The following is a 24,481-nucleotide window of genomic DNA, read 5'->3' as shown; positions in this document are numbered from 1 at the left end:
TCAATTCTGCCAGCTTCTCCGAGAGTGAATGACAAGCAGCCTTCTCCTGTAAAGACTGACTGCCTCAGAAGCCGATGCAGAGTTGCTATGAGTCATACTGGACTGGGTGGCTGTGAGATTTTTGTTTATTTTGCGTGGAACATAAGCTGAATTCTTGCCCCAAAGTTGTTGATTGTTCATTAGAAGCAAAAGACATCCAAAAATATCTATAAAATATAAAAGAAAATAGTATGGTAAGTGCTATGTGGTAGTTGCTGGGTAAAACTCAAACTATTGGTTGTAAAAACTGTTGATTCTGACTAACGGCAACCCCAAGTCTTACAGAATAGAACTGCTTAACAGGGTTTTTTTTTTGGGGGGGGGCTATAATCTTTACCAGAGCATACTGACAGTCCTTTCTTACATTAGAGTAATTCGGCAAACTTAAAATTACTTACATTTGGGGGATGAATATCTAAGGAATTGTGTGCCCAGAGCCAACATCCCCCTCTTTCTTGTGGTGTACCCTCAAATCAGATCCAATGGGCACAGAAGGAGATTGCCCCTCTTTCTCCAGTGGAGCATCTGGTGATTTTGAACCACGCACCTTTGGGATTGCAGGGCAGCTTCTTGCCATTAGACCACCAGAGCTCCCTCAAGAGCCAGCTTTTTAAAGGGTTTTCTCCATTAGTTTTGAGTACCTTGCAGCCACTTTGTAAATTAGATCCCTTCTTTTTATACATGATGTCCTTCATCTAAGAAGCTCTGGCCACAAAGTGCATAGTTTGTTGTGTTTCTAATCAAAAGGTCAGCTGTTCAAAGCCACTTTGAGGGAGAAAGATGGGCAGACTCCCCCTCCCTTATGGTTTAAAGCCTAAGATAACCAATGGAAGGTCATTAGGAGTCAGAACTGACCCAACTGGCAATGAGTTTGGTCTGGATTGGCCCTTTGATGACAGTTGATTGACCACTGATGGTACCAAACCAAGTAGAGTTAAATTAGAATTGGAAATCAAAATAAGAACTTTCAGTCTCAGCATAGAAGAAGGTGGAATGCATATTTAAGAGTAAACTGCAGGGGGTAGGGGCTACAGAAAGTCACAGAGATTAAATAAATTTGGCATGCAGAAAAGAGCAGAAATCAGAGAAAGTAGGGTCCTGATGGAAATCTAGATTTTTGGTGCCTTCATGAAACTTGACTACATCTCTATATCAGAATCCTATTCTTTCCACCTCTTCTTTCCACACCTGTATCTCATTTTCTTGTGGGGGAAGGGGAGCAAATATTAATTGATTCTTCCTTAAATCTGAAGAACGTTATCTAATGCAGAAAACTTTCTTAAGAAGGTAAGGACAGGCTCAACTCCCTTTAGCAGAGAAGAAGAAAGAGAATAGAAATCTTAGCTTAACAGAATAATATTTTGATGTATTAACCAATGTGTTTTTCCCCCGTGATTTCCTGTTACCCTTGACCCTCCTCCATCTGGGCAGCTAGACCATGAGTCATTCATTCCCTTCAGGGAGGGTTGTCACAGCTGAAACAGAGAACAAAAGAGACAAATTCTTGGCTTTGGAGTTTAAAAATCTGAGATTCAGACTTCAGACAAAAAAGATTTGGAAGGATATTTGATCAATTTGAGCCAGTTTTTTTTTCCTCCCTGCCCATGTAAGATAAAAATTCCCCTGGCTGGAGGACAGAAGGCAATTCAAAGGCAAAGAATGAAGGTTAGATTCTGATCAGTCTCAGAGAACCAGCTCCTGTATGCTCCTCGTGCCTCTTCCAGAAGCTAAGCTTTGTTATGAGTAAGGGTTTTTATAAGCTCTGAGAATAAGGAGATCTATCTGTGCCTTACTTCCTGGTTGGAATTCAAGGAGATGGCCAATCTCAGAGATATCCTGTCTCAAGCAATACAACAGAGACATTGGCTGGTGTATCAACAACTGGTTGTTATTATTGTTGTTAGGTGCTATTGAGTTGAGTATGACTCACAGTGAGTCTATGAAGAACAGACCTGAATACTGTTCTATCCTGTGGCATCTTTATCATTGCTGATACACTTTGGAGATCAATGTTGAAGTTCCTATGTCCATCTTGTTGGCAATCTTCCTCTTTTTCGCTGAACCTCCACTTTTCCAAGCATGCCATCCCTTCCTAAGGAAAAGCCCCTCTTAGCAACATGTCTGAAGTATGTGAAATGAAGTTTCATCATCCTTGCCTCCCAGGAGCATTCTGGCTGCATCTTTTCAAAGATATATACCTTTCTGTTCTTTTGCAGACCATTCAGTACTCATCTCCACCACCACAACTGAAATGCATCAATTCTTCTGTTATCCTTATTCATTGTCCAGCTTTTAAATGAATAGCAAGTAATTGAAAAGACGATGACCTGAATGAGGTACACCTTAGTTTTCAAAGTGGCATTTTTATTCTTCAGTATTTTGAAGAGGTCTCTGACAGCCTGATTTCCTGACTGCTGGTACCAACCAAGGGTGATGAAGTAAGAATGAAAGCATTGATGGTTTCAATCCTTTCTCCATCTGTCAATGTTATCTATTGACCCAGTGGTAAAGACCTTTGTTTTCTTGATATGCAGATGTAATCCATATTGAAAACTGTGATCTTTGATCTTGTACAGACTTTCAGGTCCTTGCTTTCAGCAAGCAAGGTTGTGCCATCTGCATAATGCATATTGTTGATGATTCTTCCTCCAATCTTGATGCCACATTCTATTTAATAGAATTCAGCTTCTAGAATTATTTTCTCAGTATACAGATTGAATAGGTATGGAGAAAGGAGGCAATCCTGATCCACAACTTTTCTGATTTTAAACCATTCAGTGTTCCCTTGCTATGTTAGGAAAACAGCTTCTTGGTCTAGGTATAGATTTCTTAGGAGTACAATGAAATGTTCCGGGATTCCCATTCTTCTCAACATTAACCATTAGTTGTTATGATCCACACAACCAGACACCTCTGTATAGTAAAAAAACAAAACAAAACAAACAAACAAACAAAAAACACCCAAACAACCACAGATAGGCATTCTTCTGATAATCTCTGCTTTCAGTCAGGATCCATTCTGACATCAGCAGTGAGATCCCTGTTGCTGAGCTCATCTCTTCTAAGCCCAGCTTGACAGGCAGTTCCCTGTCAATCCAATATTAATGATATTGTTCTATATTTACCACATTCAGTTAGACCACTGTTCTTAGAAATGGAAACATGGATCCCTCATGGAATTTCCCATAGTCCCTGACAGGTGAGGGAGGTGAGTTTAAGATTTTCTGCTTTCCTGTGAAAGGTATAGATGTAGCCAGATAGAGTCGACCGTAAAGGGATCCTACTACTTACTTTAAGTCATAATGATGTAATCCACATGGGTCAAAGAACAAAATTATATATACTGTAGAGGACACCAACCTTAGAAAATAACAACCAAGGACCACACTCTAAGGTGTGCTGAGGGCCTCATGCAATTCTGGAAAAGTCCCGTCATTTGAGCTTGTGTGAATTACAACTCCCTGCCCAAGCAGACAGAATGGTTCTGGCATCACAAATATTTGGTATATATCATTGTGGGGCAGAGTTTCCACTAATAACCTTAAAAGTGGCTGTTTGTATGGACAGTTCAGAACATAGGAGAACAATCTATGAAAGCATTTCATAGTTACCATGAGTTGGAATTGGCTCAACAGTGCAACATAATATATAAACATAGCCATTGTTGCAAGACAACCAATTCCACCCCAACCCCAAAGATTATTTAGGGTCTTGAAATGACCACCATTTTGTTTTGCATTTTCTGTAGAGAATAACATACTAACCCATCTCATTCTAGCCCAAATTGCTGTCTCAAAATTGTGCGTAAATAACTCCCCCAAAAGTCACTATATTTTTTTCCCTTTGAGGTGTCCTGGTGGCACAGTGGTTAAACACATGGCTGCTAACTGGAAGATGAACAGTTCAAACCTGCCAGACTCTCCCTGGGAACCAGAGATGGTGTTTGCTTTTGTAAAGATTTACAGCCTTGGAAATCCTACATGGCAGTTTTGTCCCATAGGGTCTCTATGAGTTGGACTCAATTCAACAAGCAAAAAAGCAAGGATTTGATAATGATTTCATTTTTCTTAAAGGGATCCTTGTGAAACTGTTAAAATTTCAGCAGTTAATAGAAAGGCTGGCAGTTTAAAAACATTAAGCTGCAATTCAGCAGAGAGAGCTAGCAATCTGGTTCCTAAAGATAATATCCTAGAAAACCACATAGGGCAACACCATTAGGTTACATAGGTCACTATTAGTTAAAAAAAAGTCAAATAAATGCCACCTAACAACAATATAACTTACAGATTGAATATTTTAGAGAAAGTATACAGCCATGATGCACACCTTTCTTAATTTTAAACTGTGTAGTGTTCCCTTTTTTGAGCTTCAATCCATATCGAAGACTGCATTCCTTGACCTCTGCAGCAAGCACTTCAGGTCCTCTTCAGTTTCAGCAAGCAGGGTTGTGTCATCTGCAGATGAGTCTACCGCCAATCTTGATGCCACATTTCTCCTCCTGGAGGATCAGTTCTGCATATAGATTGAAAAGATATGGGGATAGGACACATCCTTAACACACACCTTTCTCAATTTTGAACCATGCAAAATGTGTTTCCTTGCTCTGTTCTTATGACTGCCTCCTGGTCCAAGTATAGGTTTTGCACAAGCACAATCAAGTATTCTGGGGGTTCCTGTTCTTCTCAGAGTCAGCCACAGTTTGTTGTGATCCACATAGTCAAATGCCTTCGCATAGTCAATGAAACACAGAAAGACATGCCTTTGGTACTCTCTACTTTCAGCCAAGATCCATCTGACATATCCCTAGTACCACGACCTCTTCTAAACTCAGCCTGCACTTCAGGCAGTTCTCTGTTGATGTGGTGTTCCAGTTGTTTTTGGATAATCTTCAGCAAAATCTTGCTTGCTCAATATCAAGAAAACAAAGACTCTAACCACTGGACCAACTGAGAATGTCATGATAGATGGTGAAGAGATTGAGATTGTTAACAGCTTCAGTTTGCTTGGCTCCACAGTCAACACTCTTGATACCAGCAGCCAGGAAATTAAAAGACAAGTTACATTGAGAAAATCTGCAGTCAGAGACCTCTCCAAAGTACTGAAGAACAACGATGTCAGTCTGGAGACTAAGGTGTACCTGTTACAGACCATGGTCTTTGCAATTACTTGCTATGCATCTGAAAGCTGAGGATGACAAAAGGAGAATTTATGCCTTTGAGCTGTGGTGCTGGAGAAGAGTATTGAATATACCATGAACTGCTAGGAGAACAAACAAGTTTGATCTGGAGAGGGTAAAGCCAGGTTGCTGCTTGGAGGCAAGGATTCTGAAGCTTCATCTGACATACTTTGGACATGCTGCAAGGCGGGATCAATCCCTGGAGAGGGACATCATACTTGGGAGTGTGGAGGGAGAGCACAGGAGAGGAAGACCTTTGATGAGATGGATGGATTCAGTGACAGGGGCAATGATGGTAAGTGTGTTGGAGACAATCAGATTGGCACAGGATAGAGCAGAGTTTAGGGCTGTTGTACATAGGGTTGCTATGAGTCACAGATGACTCAATGTCATATAATAACAACAACAATTGTTCCCTTGCTCTGTTTGCACAACAGCTTCTTGGTCTAGTTTCTCATAAGCACAATTAAGTATTCTGGGATTTCCAGTCTTCTCATTGTTAGCCATAATTTGTTATGATCCACACAATCTTTGCTTAGTCAATAAAACATAAATAGATACCCTTCTGATATCCTTTACTTTCAGCCAGGATCCATCTGACATCAAGAATGGTCTCGCTGGAATGATGGCCTCTTCTAAATCTTGCTTGTACTTCCGGCAGTTACTTATCTGCGAACTGTGCTAGCCATTTTTAAGCAGTATTTTGCTTGCAACTGATGTTAATGATAATGTTCTGTAATTTCCACATTCCGTTAGATCACCTTTCTTGGGAATGGGACCAAATATGCATCTCTTCCATGCAGCCATACAGCTGTCCTCCAAATATCCTGGCACAGTCTGGTGAGCACATGCAGGGCTGCATCTGTTAGTTGAAGCATATAGATACTTCTTCTTTATGAAGAAGAATGTGGCATCAGGAATGAAGGAAAATGCATCAATATCCTATGTTATGTATATGACCCAACCTTGCTTGCTGAAAAAGAGGAGAACTTGAAAGTCTTACTGTAGATAATCAAAGAATTCAGCCTTCAACATGGATTGCATCTCAATATCAAGAAAACAAAAATTCTTACCAATAGGTAACATCATAATAGATGGAGAAAAGTTTTAAGTTTTCAATGATTTCATCTTAATTAGATCCATAATCAACACCCTTAGTATAAGCAGTTAGGAAATCAGGAGGTGTATTACACTGGGAAAGTCTTCAATCAGGGACTTCTCCAAATTATTAAGGGGTAATGATGTCAGTTTGTGGACTAACGCGCATCTGACTAAGGCCATAATCTTTCCAATCACTTGCTATGCATTTTGAGAGCTGGACAATGAATAAGTATAACAGAAGAAGAATTGATGCCTCTGAACTGTGGTGTTGAAGAAGAGTACCAAATACCCCTTGAATTGCCAAAAGAACAAATAAGTATGTCTTGAAGAAACTAAAGCCAGGGTGTTCCTTGGAGGCAACAATAGCAAAGCTTTGTCTCACTTACTTTGGACATTTGCTGGGAGAAGCTATTCTTTGGAGAAGGACATGATGCTCAGAAAGGTGGAGGGTTGGTGAAAGAGAGGAAGACCCTCAACAAGATGGATTGACACAGTGATTGCACCAATGGGCTCTAGTGTGTCAGATTGTGAGAATGGCACAGGATAGGACATCTTTCAGATCTATTGTTTAAAAGTTTGCTATGGGTCATACTCTACATGACAGCATCTAACAATAATATATTTTCTTTAACTTCCTATTTATTGAGGCATGGTTATGTACAGAAAATCCAAGCCAGTTTAGTTGATTCTGATTCATGGTGACCTTAGGTATGCTAAGTTAAAACACTTCATAGATATTTCAAGGCTGTGACAGGTTATTATTCCAAAGTGCCTCTGCGTATGTTAAAGTAGTCAACTTTTCATTAGTAGTCAAGGGCTTAACCATCTGCACCACTTAGGAAACATGCATAACAAAATTGATTCTGTTCTAGTTATCCAGTTTAAGGTGAACCACTTAGTTTTGAGAAGGTTTATTGCATTGCTATAGATAAAAGATAGAGAAATTGATACCTAGATGTAGGATACTGTTGTAACAAAAACCTAACATGTAAGACTTTGGTCTTGAGACCAGGCATTGGGAAGAGGTTAGAAAAGCAGTGAGGAAATTACTATACATTGCTTAGAAAACGGCAACTTGGATTATCTAGTGGTAAAATAAGTGGGTAAAAATGTGACCCATGAAAATATAGAAAACAGAAACTGTACCTAATGAATCTGTATGCACACTAAAGAGAAGGCTGACAATGTCAATTGTGCTTCTAGATATATGTAAAGGGAGCTCTGGTGGGCTCATGAATAAAGAGTTGCACTGTAAACCCAAAGGTATGTGGTTCAAATCAACCACTTCCTCATTAGAAGACAGGCAATGTCTTCTTGTGCAATTTGTTCCCATTCCATGATCCAAAACAACAATAGCATTATCTTCTTATTGGGTATAAGATTTAAGGATCTTTGGGCATTGTAGCATCTCTCTTTCCCCTCACTGCTATCAAGTAAAAACCAAGTCCTGGCTGAGCATATTATCACTCTCTGAGGTTATAAATCTCATGGGCGGAGATTGTCTGTCTTTCTCTCAAGGATCAGCTGGTGAATTACAACCATCAGAAAGGTGCGGCCTTTGTGTTAGCAGGCAACTCTCTGCAGACTATGCCACCAGCGCTTGAGTCAAGAAAGGTGTTCACAGAAAATAATTACGAACGTAGTTTTCAGTTATAAGTGAACATCTTAAATAACATCTTTAACTAAAATTGAGTGATCCCAAATGAAAAGAGGTTTCTAGACCCTTTAGTCTCTATGGGAAGGATGTACGAGGAAGACTTCCCTCAGCTGCAAACATGTACCATTTCTACTTGGGCAAATGCATAGGTATCTCAGTTGGGAGCTAAAATCTGTGAACACGAGTAAAGTATTCTCAGAGAGCAGAACCAGGTCCTTATCAAACTGCCCTCAGATGACTGAAACCTAACAACTTCTCTCAAGCTACATTTCAGAATTTTTATAAACCAGTTTCTTCAATGTGTCCCCTGCTCTTTTCCTTTTTCAAAGGGAGTATTCATTAAAGCTATCTTATCCCTGTCTCACCATTCTATGTAGGAGTAGAAGGCTTGGCAAGAGAGCACCCTATTTTACATTTTAGTTCACAGATCTAGAGAGGAGTCACACTTAAGTCGTACACCCAAGGAGCCTCATTTACTTCTAGACTTTACTAGATGATGAGATCCTGAACTTCAAGCTTGAAATAATAATAAGACTTTGAGCTAGAAAGCAAATGTTTTTGTGTGTAGAATAGAGGTGAGGTACTGTAAGTAGGAGGCAAACAGTATTTGTCCTTTTAAGTTTTTTTCCCCAAAGATGGCCACAATCCTTCCCTTTTCTGTATGAATTCCCCTTGGCAATGTGATTTTTCTGTCCCTTCCATTAAGTTGTAGAGTCCAATTCCCCATCATTTGAATCTGGGTTGGTCTTGTGAGTTGCTTTGAGCAGTGAAATGCAGCAGAAATAACATAAGTGAGTACTGAGAAAGGAGCTCAAGAAGTCTTGCAACTCTAACCTTCACCATCTTGGAAGCACAGGACCTCAACAGATAGAAGCCACCTTGGGGATGAGAGGCTAAGCAAAGAGAGGAAGTTAGATGACAGGCGGAATGTGAACAGGCCTGTCTTAGCATTTAGATTATCCAATCCCAGGTGAGCCAGATTACTGCAGCCACAGGCATGATCCCCAGACAGCCCAGTAGGTGAGCTTCCCTGCTGAGCCCATGCAAAATTGATCCATAGAATCATAAGCAAATAGAGTGATTGTTGTGTGTTAAGTTGTGGGTGGTTTGTCATGTAGCCAAAAACAACTGATATAGATGGGACTAGAAACGCAGAATTGCTTTTCCTTCTCTAAGATCATGCAACAAGTAATAGGAAGACGGAGGAGGACAGGCTGATCATTTTACTCAAATGGACTTTAATATAGTAGAATTAAAGCTTCAGAACCTCTTTTCATAGCCTATGCAGGAGGATATAACTTCAGAATGTTCCAAAGTCCTCACTAGACAGCCCTCAAAAAGCCAATGTCATTTCCCTGAAGTCAGAAGTGACGTATAGCTGACTCTCTAGCAGGTTTTCAAAGGTTATAAACCACATGGGAAGAGATCACTCATCTTTGTTCTCAGCCATTAGGCCACCAGACCTTCCTACTCTTCCATTAATGTTTACATATGCCCTTTGATACTTACATGAGTCCTCGTGGCATAGAGCATAAAGTATTGGGATACTATGGAAAGATCAACAGTTCAAATCAACCAGCTGTTCTGCAGGGAAAATACAGGCAATCTTTTTTCATAAAGATTCACAGCCTGGGAAACTTGCTATAGAGTTGCTGAGTGAGAACCTACTCAGACTGCAGTATCTGACACTTAGGATACCTAGATGGGATTAAGGCTTCCATTGCTGTTAAATATTATCAAGTTGATTCCAATTAATAGCAATCCCATAGAAACATACTTTGGATATCACACTAGAATGACAAGAAGCCAAAACAAAAGGAATAAATGACAAAGTCAAAGAACTGAACAGAAGATTTCAAAGGGCTGCTTGAAGACAAAACAAAGTATTATTATGAAATGCACGGAGAGCTGGTGTCAGAAAATGAAAGGGGAGAACTAACTCACTCAGGATTTCTCAAGCTGAAGTAACTGAAGAACAAATTCAAGCCTCAAGTTGCAATAATGAAAGATGCTGTGGTAAAAACAGAAATTATCCAGGAAGCATCAAAAGAAGATGGAAGAAATACATAGAGGCACGGTACAAAAAAGAATTGGCTGACACAGAGTCATTTCACGAAGTAGCATACAATCAAGAACCAATGGGGGGAAAAAAGAAGAAGTTCAAGCTGCTCTGAAGGAATTGGCAAAATAAAGGCCCCAGGACTTGATGGAATACCAGTTGGCATATTTCAACAAACAGATGTATTCCTAAATGTGCTCACCTCACTAGATTTTGCCAAGAAATCTGGAGGACAGCTATCTAGCCAACTGATTTAAAGAGATCCTTATTTATTCCTTTTTTCAAATAAAGTGATATAACAGAATGTAGAAATTATAATGTGGTAATTATTTAACATCAAAGCTCAATATCAAGAAAATAAAGATTCTCACCATTGGACCGATTGGCTGAATCATGATGGACAATGAAGGGATTGAGATTGTTAAAAGCTTTAGTTTGATGGATTCCACAATCAACATTCTTGGTATCAGCAGCCAGGAAATAAAAAGAAAATAATTTTAAAAGCAAAATATTGTTGAAGATTACTCAAAAATTACTAGAACAGTATATTGACAGAGAACTTCCAGAAATACAGGCTGGGTTTAAAAGAGTCCATGACACTATGGATATCACTGCCATTTTCAGATGCATCTTGGATGAAAGCAGAGTACCAGGAAGGTATCTATTTGTGTTTATCAGCTATGTAAAGGCATTTGACTGTGTGGATCTCAACAAATTGTGGCTAACATTGAGAAGAATGGGAAACCCAGAACACTTGATTGTGCTCTTGCAAAACCTATACCCAGACCGAGAAGCGGTATTCCCAACAAAGCAAATAATGCTGCAGGTTCAAAACGAATAAGAGTGAGTCAGAGATAGTAGCCTTCCTCCATGTCTTTTTGAGCTTTCATACGGCTCATCCTTGAACAGATTATTCTTGCCTGGATCCACAATCAACATCTTTGGCACCAGCACGCAGGTATCCAAAAGATGAATAGCACTGGGAAAAACTGCTGTCAAGGACCTCTCCAGAATGCTAAAGAGAAAAAATGTCATTATAAAGAAATATCAGGGTGAGCCTGACCCAGTCCATGGTCTTCTTAGTTGTTCGCTATGCATCGAGAGCTGGAGAATAACTAATGATGACAGAAGAAGAATCGGTACCTTTGAGTAGTGCTGAAGAAAAGTATTGAACATACCAGGGACTGCCAAGAAAACAAACCTGTGTCCTGGCGAGGGTGAAACCAGGTGGCTCCTTGCAGGCAAATGTCTCACACACTTTGGGCATGATGTCAGGAGGAGCCAGTCCTTGGAGAAGGATATTATGTTTGGGAGTGTAGAAGGTTAGCACATGAGAGGAAAGCCCTGAACAAAATGGACTGACACTGACTGTGGTGATGGAGTCAGGTGTGTTACAGACTGAGATTGGCTGAGGATAGGGCAAGGGTCAGAGGCATTGTTTATGGGGTCACAATGAGTCATAGTCAACTCAATGGCACAAAACAACACACGACAGAGTAAAACAGCCTCACAGAATTTTCTTAACTGTGAAAGAAAAATTTTATTGTTGTTGAGAACACACACAGCAAAACAAACACCAACTTAACCATTTCTATATGCAAATTCTAGGAACTCTCGTGTCATAGTTCATAACTAGTTGCACTGGTAATTCAAAGGCTGAAAGTTCACAAACAGCTCAGCAACAGAAAGATAGGAAGTCTCTTTCTGTTATTTTAGCTTCAAAAACATGAAGTGTAGGCAGTTTGGTGGGTTTTATTTTTTAAAGTAAATCCAGTCACATTGGATTTCAAGTGTATGGCCATCCTCACTTTCTTCTTCTGAACTGTCCCTCTCCATTAATATAAACTCACTTCTCTTAGTGTCTCTAATCTTTGTTGCCAGTTTTTTAAAGAATAAATTTTTAAATTTTGTGATTTTAACAAAAGTTTACAGAAAAGTTGCATTTTCAGTCATTCATTGTTGCACATTTCCCTCCCTCTTCATCCCTATTTCTTTCTCCTCCCTCATACCTCCCCCAGTTCAAAAAACTTCTCCAGCAGGGTAAAACGGTGGCCTAGAGGCAAGAAACTGTGCTGCAACCCCAAAGGCACACAGTTCAAGGTCACCAGCTGTTCTGCTGAAGAAGGATGAGCATTCTCCACCCCACCCCCCACCCCGTGCAATTTACTGCCTCTGAAAACCCATTGGAGGATCAGCTATGGTATGGTACACAACAACAACAATAATGACATATCTGATAAGGGAATAATTAATATTTAAAATGTATAGGATATTCCAGCACCTCAACAATGACAAAGTAAGTAGCTCGATCATAAAATGAGCACAGGATCTGAGTAGATACTTCACCAAAGAAGACATTCAGATGGCAAACAAGCACATGAAGAAATGTTCAAAACCTAGCTATCAGAGAAATGCAAATAACAACAACTATGAGATATCATCTCACCCCAGAAACAATAGCAAAGTTCAACAGAGCAGCTAACAACAAATGCTTGTGAGGTTGTGGAGAGATTTTGAACCCTTATTCACTGCTGGTGGGAGTGTAAAATGGTGCAACCACTATGGAAGGCAGTTTGGTGCTTTCTCAAAAAGTTGGAAGTAGAAATACCATTAAAAAAATTTTTTTTATTTTATTTTTTTTGTGTGCGTGTACCGTCAAATCAGATCTGACTGGCACAGGAGGAGATTGTCCCTCCTTCCCCAGGAGAGCATCTGGTGGATTCAAACCGTGCACCACTGGGATTGTAGTTGCAGCTCCTTGCCACTAAGCCACCAGAGCTCCCCTAGAAATACCATTTGACCCAGCAATTCCACTACTGAAAATATATTCTAAAGAAGCTGCTGTCTGTTTGATCCCATACACATCAATCTTGAAAGAGCACAAAGTTAAGGTAGACATTCTCTCCTAGTTAAGCTAGACTGCAGGAAACATTCCTAGTTTAAGTTCTGAAGATGGTGTCAGGGCAAGTGCCAAGGATTCATCCAGGCTCCCTGAATCCAGAAAGCCTGCAGCCTGTGAGATTTTGAAATTCTGTTCTGCATTTTCCTGCTTGAAATCAGGATTGTTCTATAGAATCTTCTGTTAAAACATTCCGAAATGGTCACTCACTCACTCATTGCTGTGGAGTCAGGAATGAATCATAGCTGACCCTCCAGTGGGTTTTCAGAGACTATAAATCATATGTAAGGAGACTGCCAATCTTTCTCCTTTGGAACCGCTAGTGGATTTCAACTTCCAGAGAGGTGCTACCATTAGGTTAGTAGCCCAAGTCTCTATGCACTAGATGTGGTACTTTGCAGTAATCTTCATGGAAGTCCTTTTGCCAAGGAGCCACCTTGGCGAGTTCAAATCACTAAGCTTTTGGTAAGCAGCCAAATGCTTAATTGTTCTATCACCAGGGCCCTTTAAGAAAACACATCACGTCAAAATTTTCCATTACATTAAAACACAGACACTTTCTTGATTTAAGGTCTCTCCACAATTTAAGTAATAGCCTTCAGATCTTTTCCTCAAAGATTTTGAAAGTAAGAACACTAGTCATGTGACATAGGGCCCAGGCTGTGTGTGACAAGCGATAGTTTGTCCTGCCTTGTGTCCAGAGTGCACTATGGTCCTATATAATGGGAGACATGAATAACCACAGAAAACATTGTTGAGTGTGGCTTGTTGTGTTGTGTGCTGTTGAGTTGGAACCAATTCATTAGATGACCCCCCAGTGGATTTTTAGAGGCAGTAAATCGCATGGGAAGAGGTTACCCATCTTTCTAGATGACCCCCCAGTGGATTTTTAGAGGCAGTAAATCGCATGGGAAGAGGTTACCCATCTTTCTTCTGTGAAGAAACCGGCGGATTTGAACTGCATGTCTTTGTGATTACAGCGCAGCTTCTTACCACTAGGCCACGAGAGCTCCCTTTGAGTGTCTTGAGAGTTGCTGAGATGTTTAAATATGCTCTGAAGAATCCTAAAAACATGGAGAAGAATCCAGAGATGAAATAGCAGCCTTTATCCTCTGGACTTCCTGGGCCTTGTTCAGAATCTAGAAATGTTTTGTCCTTTATTTTAGATTTTTTTTCCCCCTCCCATTTTGGAAATGGAAAATGGAAAATTTGGAAAATGGGCAATCAACTCCTCTGCAATCTACTATCTCTGAAAACCCACTTGAGGGTCGGTTCTAATTCATCAGTACACAGCAACCACCTTATGGGTCCTGGGTATCTCAAATAGATACTACAAAGACCTCACTAACATAAAAGCCTTGTCTCCACCATAATGTGGGATTTAGTTAGCCAGTACGACCAGAGTCTCTACTTTCTTTTACCAACAGTTCAATGGTGAAGAAGAGAAACTCTGAAAAGCCCGGAGCTATTTTCTGGAACTATGTGACACTGCAACATGTCTACTGGCAATTTTTGAGAGACATACAATTGAGGTACATATTGAGCCAACATACATACTTGAAAAAATGTCTTACTTTTGGCTGTTTTCCGCTCTGAAAGCTAGGCTGAAACAGTTTTAATTCCTTATATGCTGGGCTACTAATTAAAAGGTCAAATTTACCAATTACTTACTAGCAGAAAGATGAGCAGCTTCCTCCCATGAAGATTTATAGCCTTAGAAACCTGGTGGGGCATCAGAATGCACTCAATGGTTGTGGGCTTGGTTCCTGGGTTGTTAAGGGCCTTCAGGTTTATTTCCATTGCCTGATTTGTTGGGCTTTTTAATTGTTTATCTTTTTCAGAGGCTAGGATTCTGAAGCTCTGCCTAACTTACTTTGGGCACATGGCCAGGAGAGATTGGTCCTTCTCCAAGGACCTCATCCTCGGAAGGGTGGACGGACAGTGCAGGAGAGGGAGACCCCGGATGAGATGGATACAGTAACTGGGGCGATGGGGGTTGTTGTATTAGAGTTAGTGAGACTGGCTCAGGACAGGGAAGGGTTCAGAGCTGCCGTACACAGGTTCGCTATGAGTCGCAGGCACCTCAATGGCACATAACAACAGAACACTTGATTGTGCTAATGAGAAACCTATCCTTGGACAAAGAGGCAGTTGTCAGAACAGAGCAAGGAAACACTGCATGGTTCAAAATTGGGAAGGGCATACGCCAGGGATGTGTCCTGTCTCCATACCTTTTCCACCTGTATGTAGAACAGATTATCCAGGAGGCTGGGCTCTATGAGGAGAAATGTGGGGTCAAGATTGGTGGAAGATCTATCAACAATCTGTGATATGCAGATGACACAACCCTGCTTGCTGAAACTGAGGAGGACCTGAAGGGCTTGCTGCACAGCATCAAGGACTGCAGCCTTCAATACGGATTGAGGCTCAATGTCAAGAAGACAAAGATTCTCACCACTGGACCAATTGGTAGCATCAGGATGGATGGTGAAGAGATTGAGATTGTACACAGCTTTAGTTTGGTTGGCTCCATAGTCAACAGTCTTGGCACCAGCAGCCAGGAAATTAAAAGGCGCATTGATATTGGAAAGTCTACAGTTAGGGACCTCTCCAAAGTACTGAAGAGCAATAGTGTCTCTCTGGAGACTGAGGTGCATCTGATACAGGCCATGGTCTTTGCAATCACTTGTTATGCGTCAGAGAGTTGGACGATGACTAGGGAGGATGGGAGGAGAATTGATGCCTTTGAGCTGTGCTGCTGGAAAAGAGTACTGAGAGTACCAAGGACTGCTAGGAAAACAGATTCATCCTGGAGAGGGTTAAACCAGGTGGCTCCTGGAGGCAAGGATTCTGAGGCTCCGTTTAACATACTTTGAACATGTTATAAGGAGGAACCAGTCCTTGGAGAGGGGCATCATGCTTGGCAGAGTGAAGGGGCAGTGCAGGAGGGGAAGGCCTATATGAGGTGGATTGATTCAGTGACTGGGATAATTGGGATGGATATGTCAGACAGTGCAATTGGGATAGGAGAGAGCAGAGTTTAGGGCTGTTGTATATCGGGTCGCTATGAGTCGACGGCACATAACAACAACAACAGCATGGCAGGTTTCGAAGCAGGAATGGCATCCACTTCCTAAACAACATGCCTCTGGAAACTATAAACTTTGATAAATGTTGATTGTTGTAGAGGGGCTTCAGGCCTTTTGTTCATAGGGTTGCTATGAGTTGTGCTCGACTTGAAGGCAATTAACAAGACGAAGAAAAAGAACTAATTCTACAGAACTTAAAGTGAAGGTTCTGGTGTAAATGCACAATTTTAGAATGCTACACATAACCCAAGGCCACGTATCTATACACATAGCAGTATCTCTGGTAACTGTAATAATAGCTCATGAAAGGGCTCTTCCAACTCCTATTACTCATTTCCCTCTGCTCCTCTCTCTCCTAACAATAGTGACACTATACATTGCAGGATTATTATTTCAGTCCTCAGATGAACCTTTGGCCTAGTGACTTACCCTTGAGGCATGCTATAATCACTGAGAAATGTGCTCCCTGTCATGTCTTATTGCTTAATTACGGCTCTGCTTTAGGCTCCTAGAGTCATTTGGTTTGGACAGACAGACTTCTTTTCTGTATGCTCTTTGAATATGCTTCCATGTGGAGTCATTCTTGAGTTCCATTTTTGCCTTGTTCTGGGGTTGGGCAATCACTACTGTTAGCTACATCTTGAATTTTAACACTCAAATTTATGCTCTCTACAAAAGATGACACTATCAACACTACCTCTTAAAGGTATGTGATTCTATTTTTCTAATGCTTAATGAGTATTTGTCCACTATGAAATCTGTGCTCTATCCCTACCCCTTCTCCCTAAGTTCAATCTCCCTTTTCTTTCTCTAATACAGTTCTAACTCATAGACATACTTTCCAACAGAAGCTTCCTTTTCCCCCCTGCACTGTTGCTTATTTTCCTTTTAATCAAATGTATGTTGCACTCAGAGCAAAGAGTAACTGAAAGATACAGCAGATCCTAAACACTGTGGTCAACTGCAGAGCAGCTGGACTGAACATTTAAAATTAGGAGTGTTGTGAAAAATTAGAAGTAATACTTTAGGAGGATGCATCCATGTTTCAACTGCTTATTTGGTTTTCTATTAATAAGACATTTGGTTCTTTATGAGTCTTTGCTTGGTGTCTATCTTGGACCCTAAACTGGACAAAAAGCTTCTTAGAACAAAAGGTACCTCATACATCTCTGTCCATATAAGTAGCTGCATAGAGTTTGATCAATAGCCTAAATAGCTGATCTTGCATTTTTCAAGACAGCTGTTTGGAATTAGGAGCTTGGCAGTAGCCTGACATTAAGGCAAAGGCATCACCGAGAATAGAATCCCGCTTCATCCCTCCAGAGAGTATTCAAGTCATGCCTGGGGTAGGTCTATGTTGAGAGGCAGTATAATTACTCTAGTCCAGAGTGGCCCCAGGTCTTGTCTGGCAGACTGAGTTATATGTATCAGGGCTTTTTAAAATGCTGACCTGGCCTCTTAGAAGTAAAAATCTCAAAGCATAATTTATAAAGGTCATTGGGAATGGCCTGGGTCTGAATAACGTGGGCTCGTTTTGTGCCAATATTATAAAGAGGAAGTCAATGAACACTTACAAAACCTTCTTGAGAATAGTATCTAAGTAAACAATGAGTTAAGTTTCCGAGTTCTTAGAATTCAAGGGCAATCCAGCAATGAAATTGCTCAAAAAATTCCAATCAGACTTTTTTTTATCATCCGACTTGGCAACTCTACATCCCTGGCAGCTGTGCTATCAATGAACACAGAGATTTACCACCTACAAGTGCTGTAATTCAGAATTATGTGGAAGTAAAAATACCTTGAGAAAAATCTATTATAAATGCAGTGAGAGTTGTCCTGTATTTGTGTGGTTTTTTAAAATCCCATTTCTCTGGAATCTATAAAAATGACTCTAATTTAAAGATAGAAGTAGGGAATCTAAGCATTAAGGAACTTGACATCAGGAATAAGAGCTTAGGTTAAGCAAAATTATGCTTTAAAAGAGAAAATGACTGCAACTTGGTTCAAACTGTTTTTTAAGTTAAATAAGTGAGATAACACAGTTAAACCTCAAATTACACACTGTGTTATTAAGAGCGTTGATAACTTTATGCTTTAACTACATGAGAACTGGAAGCAAGAGTTTAACACTAGGGAGCGAGTGCTCAGCTCTAAAAAGTTCCCCAACAAACCTGAAGTGGTAATTGAACCAAAAATTTAGTCAAAGAAACCAACAATTATTCTAGATTTATGACATCACATGTCAAAAGCCTTTCGAATGCACTATGTTTTAAAAACATACAATATTGGGGCTATCCTTGAAAGGCCAGTGCATATGGTCCTCATACCAATGAGCTCTATTTTTCATTCATTTGCTCTTGTTCATCCCACACATGGGATACAGCTGCCGGTGCATAAAACTGATGCAATATAATTTTGTCACTTATTTCATCACCTGAGCACTCAGATACCACCCTGGGAAAACCAAGCAAGATAAGGTTTTTCAAAATAATTGTTTCAGTGAACCTTTTATAGCTGTATTTGAAAGCGTATCTCTCTCTTTCTCTCTCTCATACACACACACCCCTGAACTGGTTATAAAGTAAAATTTTAATGTAGTGAACTTCATAAACCAAGTAATGTAAGACATACATCAAGAGCACAGAATTGTACTTTTACTATTGCTTAAATTTAAAACAAGACAGTTGGCCAATAAGTCACTAGTCTGAAATTTCTCATCTGTAAAATAAGACAGTAATAAATCAGCTGATCTCTGAATCTCCACCCAACTATTTTACTTTGTAAGTCTGATTTATCCATATAACTTGAGATAAGTGCTTAGAGTGTGAATTGGCTTTTATCCTTTTTTGCACTTAACCAATATAATTTTATCTTGTTTATTAATGAACTTTCCTAAATGAGGACTTAACAGAGAAGCTTTGGCGCCTTAGTGGTTAAGTAGTTACACTGCCAACCAAAGTGAACGTGGTTTGAATCCACCAGTTTCTATGATGGGCAATCTCTTCTCGTGTGATGTACTGACTCTGAAAACCTGCTGGAGGGTCAGCTATGAGGCAGTTCCGACTTGGTGATAAATAACAACAACATAACCAGGATTCAAAACAAGAATAGATAATGTTATCTATCATATGGAGATCCAAGATACACTGATTCCATACAATGTTGAAAAAAACAAAAGGTAACAAAAACCCACACTATAAAGAAATCAGACCAATTTATTCCCTAGGAGAAAAAGCATGCTTTGAACAAAGTTTTCAATTTCTATGTATGTCATTTATAAATTAAAAAATTTAACTATTTACATAAATACTTCTGTTTGTAACAGACAGCTGGAATGTTAACTAAAATGATATAATTTAAACACACAAAGTTGACATGGATAGTACAAAATAGTGACTCTTCTAGAAACTGTTATATATACAATAAATATTGCACTTGTCCATCTCCTTTTAAAATAGTGTTTTTATTTTATTTTTTTTTAAATAGTGTTTTTTAGAAAGGACTTAAAATGCAATTTTTATACTTTTTGGAATTTCTGACAAATATATCACAACTTCAAGTAACATCATAGATTTTGTGAAAAATATTTATTTACACTTTTACATATAGCAATAATGTAGTGATCAATTATTAGTAATAGATAATAAGGTATCATTTTAACGTAAGAAAACCAACATTTTAACAATTTAAATGATTTATGACAGAATAATCTATACCGAGCATGTAAAACACATTCACAGCCAACTAGAAAAAATATGAATTAATTATTGTTATTCTCAACTGTAACAATTTTATTTAACTAAAACAAATTTTGGATTAGTTGAGGTACTCAATACTTGAAAAGGCAACTTATTAATGTAATGACAATACACCACATATATATGTAGTGAGTGCAGCAGTCCCTGGTGGTGCAAACAATTACATTTTGGACTGAATGGCTGGCAGCTTCAATTTACCAAGATACTTTAGAAAAAAACCTTAAAGATCTATTTAATGCACTTCTGTAAATTCACTGCCACTGAAAACCCTGTGGAGTGCCATTTCATTCTAAACACAGGAACGCAGTTCACTCCAAGTGCAGGGCTGCCAGGGTGGGATTGGACACAATAGTTTGATTTATTTCTGTGTGTGTTTATGTATTTTATTTTCTTTTTTGTAGATTTTTTCCCTTATTGTTGTGTACCATCAAATCTGGCCTGACTGGCACAGAAGGAGATCGCTCCTCCTTCTCCAGAGGAGTATCTGATCAATTTGAACTGCACACCCTTGGGATTGCAGCACAGCTTCTTGCCACTAGGCCACCAGAGCTCCGTTGTGTTTATGTATGTTGAATGCACGCTGGGTTTGTTTGCTTAGGGCAAAGAGTATCTGCATGCATCAACAAACCAAATTTTTGAGCAAAATTTTAAGTTGCAAACTAAAACTATTTAGGAGTTTTATTTAAGACAAAGGTATGGTCTGGTTTGTTACATAAATTGCAACTTCATAAAGTCCACATAAATATCTCAATTTCTTACTAATCCTAGTTGTTTCTTTCTCCACCTTTCCCTTTTTCACATAGTAATGTCTGTGTCTTTTTAGTAATCACACCAAATAGTACTTTCTTTTTCAACACTTCAGAAATTATATCATTAGATTAGTTAGTATCTTTTGCCCTTTTACTAAGCACATAGTTTCTCTCCTATCATTTTAAGTTACTTTCTTTCACGCATTTGGAATGCTATACCAGAGGAAGTGGATCTAAAGGTAAAATAGACCCCTTGATATAAAATTATCACAAATTTCGACTTGAGAATGATCAAACATGTTAAAATACTACAATCAAACATGGATTTTAAAAGAGATTGAGAAGAGATTTGTCAGTGGTCAGGCATACTTGATAGCAAAATGTATACTTTATCATGCACCGTATCAGTTGAAAAGACAAGTGTTGGCACTTTATGTGGGCAGAGTAGCTGAACTGTCATTTACAGCAGCTTTAATGTCTTGATTTTGGCAGTGTGAACTAGGAACAGAATTTTCACTCTGTCTGTCTACCTTTGGGGAAACAGTTTGTTCTTGATCCTTTCTGCTCTCTTTAGAAGGTCCTAGTGTCTCTCTGCCCTCAGAAGGTTGACATGGACTCTCTGCATGAACTACTTGTTTTCTTGCTTCTGTTTCTTGTTCTTGCAGCAATCTTTCCACCTCTACTTCAAGTTCCAGAGCCTCCTCATCAGCTTGTACATCCAGCTGCTGCATCAATTCCTCCAACTTCTTGGCCTTCCGGAGTTCATTCTGCTGGATGATCGTGCAGAGGTGCTCAGTCAGCTGCTCTTTGATTTCAGTTTTGCGCTGCAGATCTAGCTTTGCCGTAACATACTCGGCTTCAGCCTTGTCAAATCGCTTCCTGTAAGGACAGGTACAAAGACTAGGTCTTTAAGTTTTCTGCTGAAGAAATTCAAAGGAGTAGATAAAAATTATAACTGCATAACAAAATCAGAATAGGAAAATAACAAAAAATAAACATATTAATACCTTATGAACACCAATCTACACTTCACACAAATTGGGCTACAAGTGCTAAACCTAGTATAATATCCTCACATTTAGATTCCCCTCACATGATATTCTGCACTGACAGAAGGCAGGCTAAAGAGGGTTAATTTAATGGTATACTAGCTAACTGGAGAACCCCGGTTAGTAAGGTTTGCCAGTTTCTGTGATATAAAGGCTATCACAACCACTAATTTCAAGATACCAATGGGTTATGAATTGTCTCTTTGAAAATACGTGTTTGGATCCAAGCCCCTATACCTATGAGATGAATCTAATGTAGTCATTTTGCATTCTCATGTACTGTAATCAATTAAACAACTAAGGCTACACCAGGGTAGGGTAGATCCTAAACCTATCCACTTCTGAGATACAAAAAGAAAGAAAAAAAAAGCCGATTAGACAGAGTGATGCACAGACTGAGTGAGGAGACGATCTGATGTTGTATGACCTGATGAATCCCAGGAATTTGAAGGATTTGGTCTCTAGAAGCTGAACTAGATAAAGGAGGATTTCCCTCTAGAGATACATTCTGAATTCAGACTTTCAGCCCTTCTCCCCCACTTCCCGCCAATTGTGAGGAATTTCTGCTCTTTAAAGTTACCTGCATGTGGTATTTGTTACAGCAGCACTATGAAATTAAGACACAATGTGACATTACTGGATGCAGAACTGAGAAGAGGTGTATACCATTTGCCTGAGAGCCAGCACACAACTGGTTAAACTTTTGTAAGAGGCAAACCAATAGATGGAGAAAATAGAAAAGTTGGTATTTTTTTATTAGATGGACTAGAAAAAGAAACCTTTCTGTGGCAGGGCAAGGTGTGAGTAGTGGATGGCAAGAGCACCCCAGATCTGTGGAAAGATGACACTGGGTGAGGGAAAGAATACAAAGAGGAAAAAAGAAAACAGACAACATGACAACGTTGAAAGTAGATGAGAAAACCCCAGCCTGTTAAGGGTTTCTCAAGCTTAGTATTACTGACATTGTGGCCACTGTAGTTCCTTGTTGTGAGAGCAATCCTATGTACAGCAGCCTCGAACCACTAGCTGCCTGCAGAACCCACTGCTGTGACAGCCAACAAGACACTGAGAAATGTCTCCTCGGGGAAAAAATCAGTCCTAAATGAGCGGACCTGGGTAAGCTGTTCTCCCATCATTATCTACTGTGCAACAACAGGCTACTATTAGACTTATTAGGTACGTATTTGGGTAAGAAGCTGTGCTGCAATCCCCAAGGCACGAGGTTCCAATCCGCCAGTTGCTCTGTGAGAGAAGAATGGGCAATCCCGTCCAAATGCATTGCCACTGAAAACCCGTTATGAGTCAGTTTCAACAAAATGGCACACAACAACAACAACAACACACACACACACACACACACACACACACACACACACACACACACAATTCTATAGGGAGGTAACTTACTAGAGTCTTGTGAGAAGTTGGGTAACTCTATTGAATGAGAATCTTTTCTCTGTTGCATGAGGTAGGTCCAGAGCAGAAATTTTTATTGTCTTTGGTTTTCTGTATGTGTTGCCTTTCCTTTCACTATGTGAAGAAGTTTAACCTCACCAATTTGATTTGTTCACTCCCACCAGCACTTTTAAGCTATATGTTGTTGTGTACTATAGAGTGGGAGCCAACCCAAAGCTGACCCTCCAGTAAGTTGTCACCTAATAGTTGACCCTCCATTGAGTTTTCAGAGGCAATTAATCTCATGGAGAAGACTGCCCATCCTTCTCCCACAAAGTAGCTGGTGGATTTGAGCCACATGCCTTCGGGATTGCAGCACCGCTTCTTGCCAGTAGGCCACCAGTGATTGATAGCCTAGACCAACTGAATAGTCAGTACTTAATAGTATGAAAGTCTTGGCAAAGAACACCCAATTCTCTATTATTGACAAATTGTCTGTCTTGCAATAAAATAAACAGTGATAAGATAATAGACTTTGATTTCAGAGATTCCAGTGCTTAAGACCTGTCTGTGTCATTTGTTATGCTTATACTTGTCTTGGTTAAGACCTTGTGGATATAAAGACTAGGTAGGTATCTTGTCAAATTAGCTCAGGCACAAAAGTGAGTTTTTCCCCCCCAAAGGTTAACGTCAGAATCAAGGGCTGTTCAATAATTAGAATACCAGCTTCGCTATCATAATCCCAGCCCAATATGGCCACCAACTGTGATGCTACAATAAATCCCCTCCAGGCAATATCTGGGTTTCTGTTCCAAAATTCCAGAGGAAGGAATTGGGTTGGCCTGGCTCGTTTCTGTTTAAATTGAGATTAGGCCATGCCACAGGCCAGGAACAGTCTCGAGTCACTGTAGGTGTTATCAGATGCTGTTGAGTTGGTTCCAATGAATAGTGACACTATGTCTAACAGCAAAAGCATGGCCTGGTCCTCGGGTGTGCTCCATACCAGCATCATAAGTACAAAATGAAGCCTGGATCCTGAGGAGAGGGCCAGGGAAGAGGCATGCAGTGATTGGTAACTCCAGGAGGGTGACCTTGTTGTTGTTGTTTTGGTGTACCATCGAGTCAGAACTGAGCCATAGCTGACCCTCCCGTGGGTTTTTAGAGGCAGTTAATTGCAAGGGAGATTGCCCATCTTTCTCCCACAGAGCAGAGTGGCTACTGGGCTTGAACAGCCTGTCTTGAAAACTGCAGCACAACTTCTTGACACTAGGCTACCAGAGATCTCTAGAAGCTATTTATGTACTGAATTTTTATTAGTATTTAAAATTGTGCTAATGATAACACCTCACAGAATGCTAATAATATCTCAATTATCAGAATTTCCCTTTCAGAGCACTAGAATACAAAAAGAATTGCTTGTAAATCAGTTAAGATGTACATAAAATTAAGATGGTGCATTCAGGAGCCTAGTATTTATCTTGAAACTTCTTTTGCAATAAAAAAATATTTA

The 24,481-nt window shown here is 39.8% G+C and overlaps 1 protein-coding gene across 1 annotated transcript in view; it reads right to left on the bottom strand.

The window, feature by feature from the left end:
* Positions 1–20,958: 20,958 nt before the first annotated feature.
* The window catches only part of GORAB (golgin, RAB6-interacting), a 33,162-nt gene continuing 29,639 nt past the window's right edge, over positions 20,959–24,481 (bottom strand). Inside the window, 1 exon segment of the mRNA XM_006887461.1 lies at positions 20,959–21,406. Coding sequence (XP_006887523.1) covers positions 20,959–21,406 — 448 coding nt within the window.

Source organism: Elephantulus edwardii, unplaced genomic scaffold, assembly GCF_000299155.1.
Source record: "Elephantulus edwardii isolate Elephantulus edwardi_28Jun2011 unplaced genomic scaffold, EleEdw1.0 scaffold00057, whole genome shotgun sequence".
Classification (NCBI taxonomy): Eukaryota; Metazoa; Chordata; class Mammalia; order Macroscelidea; family Macroscelididae; genus Elephantulus; species Elephantulus edwardii.
This window is presented reverse-complemented; position numbering and strand designations above follow the sequence as displayed.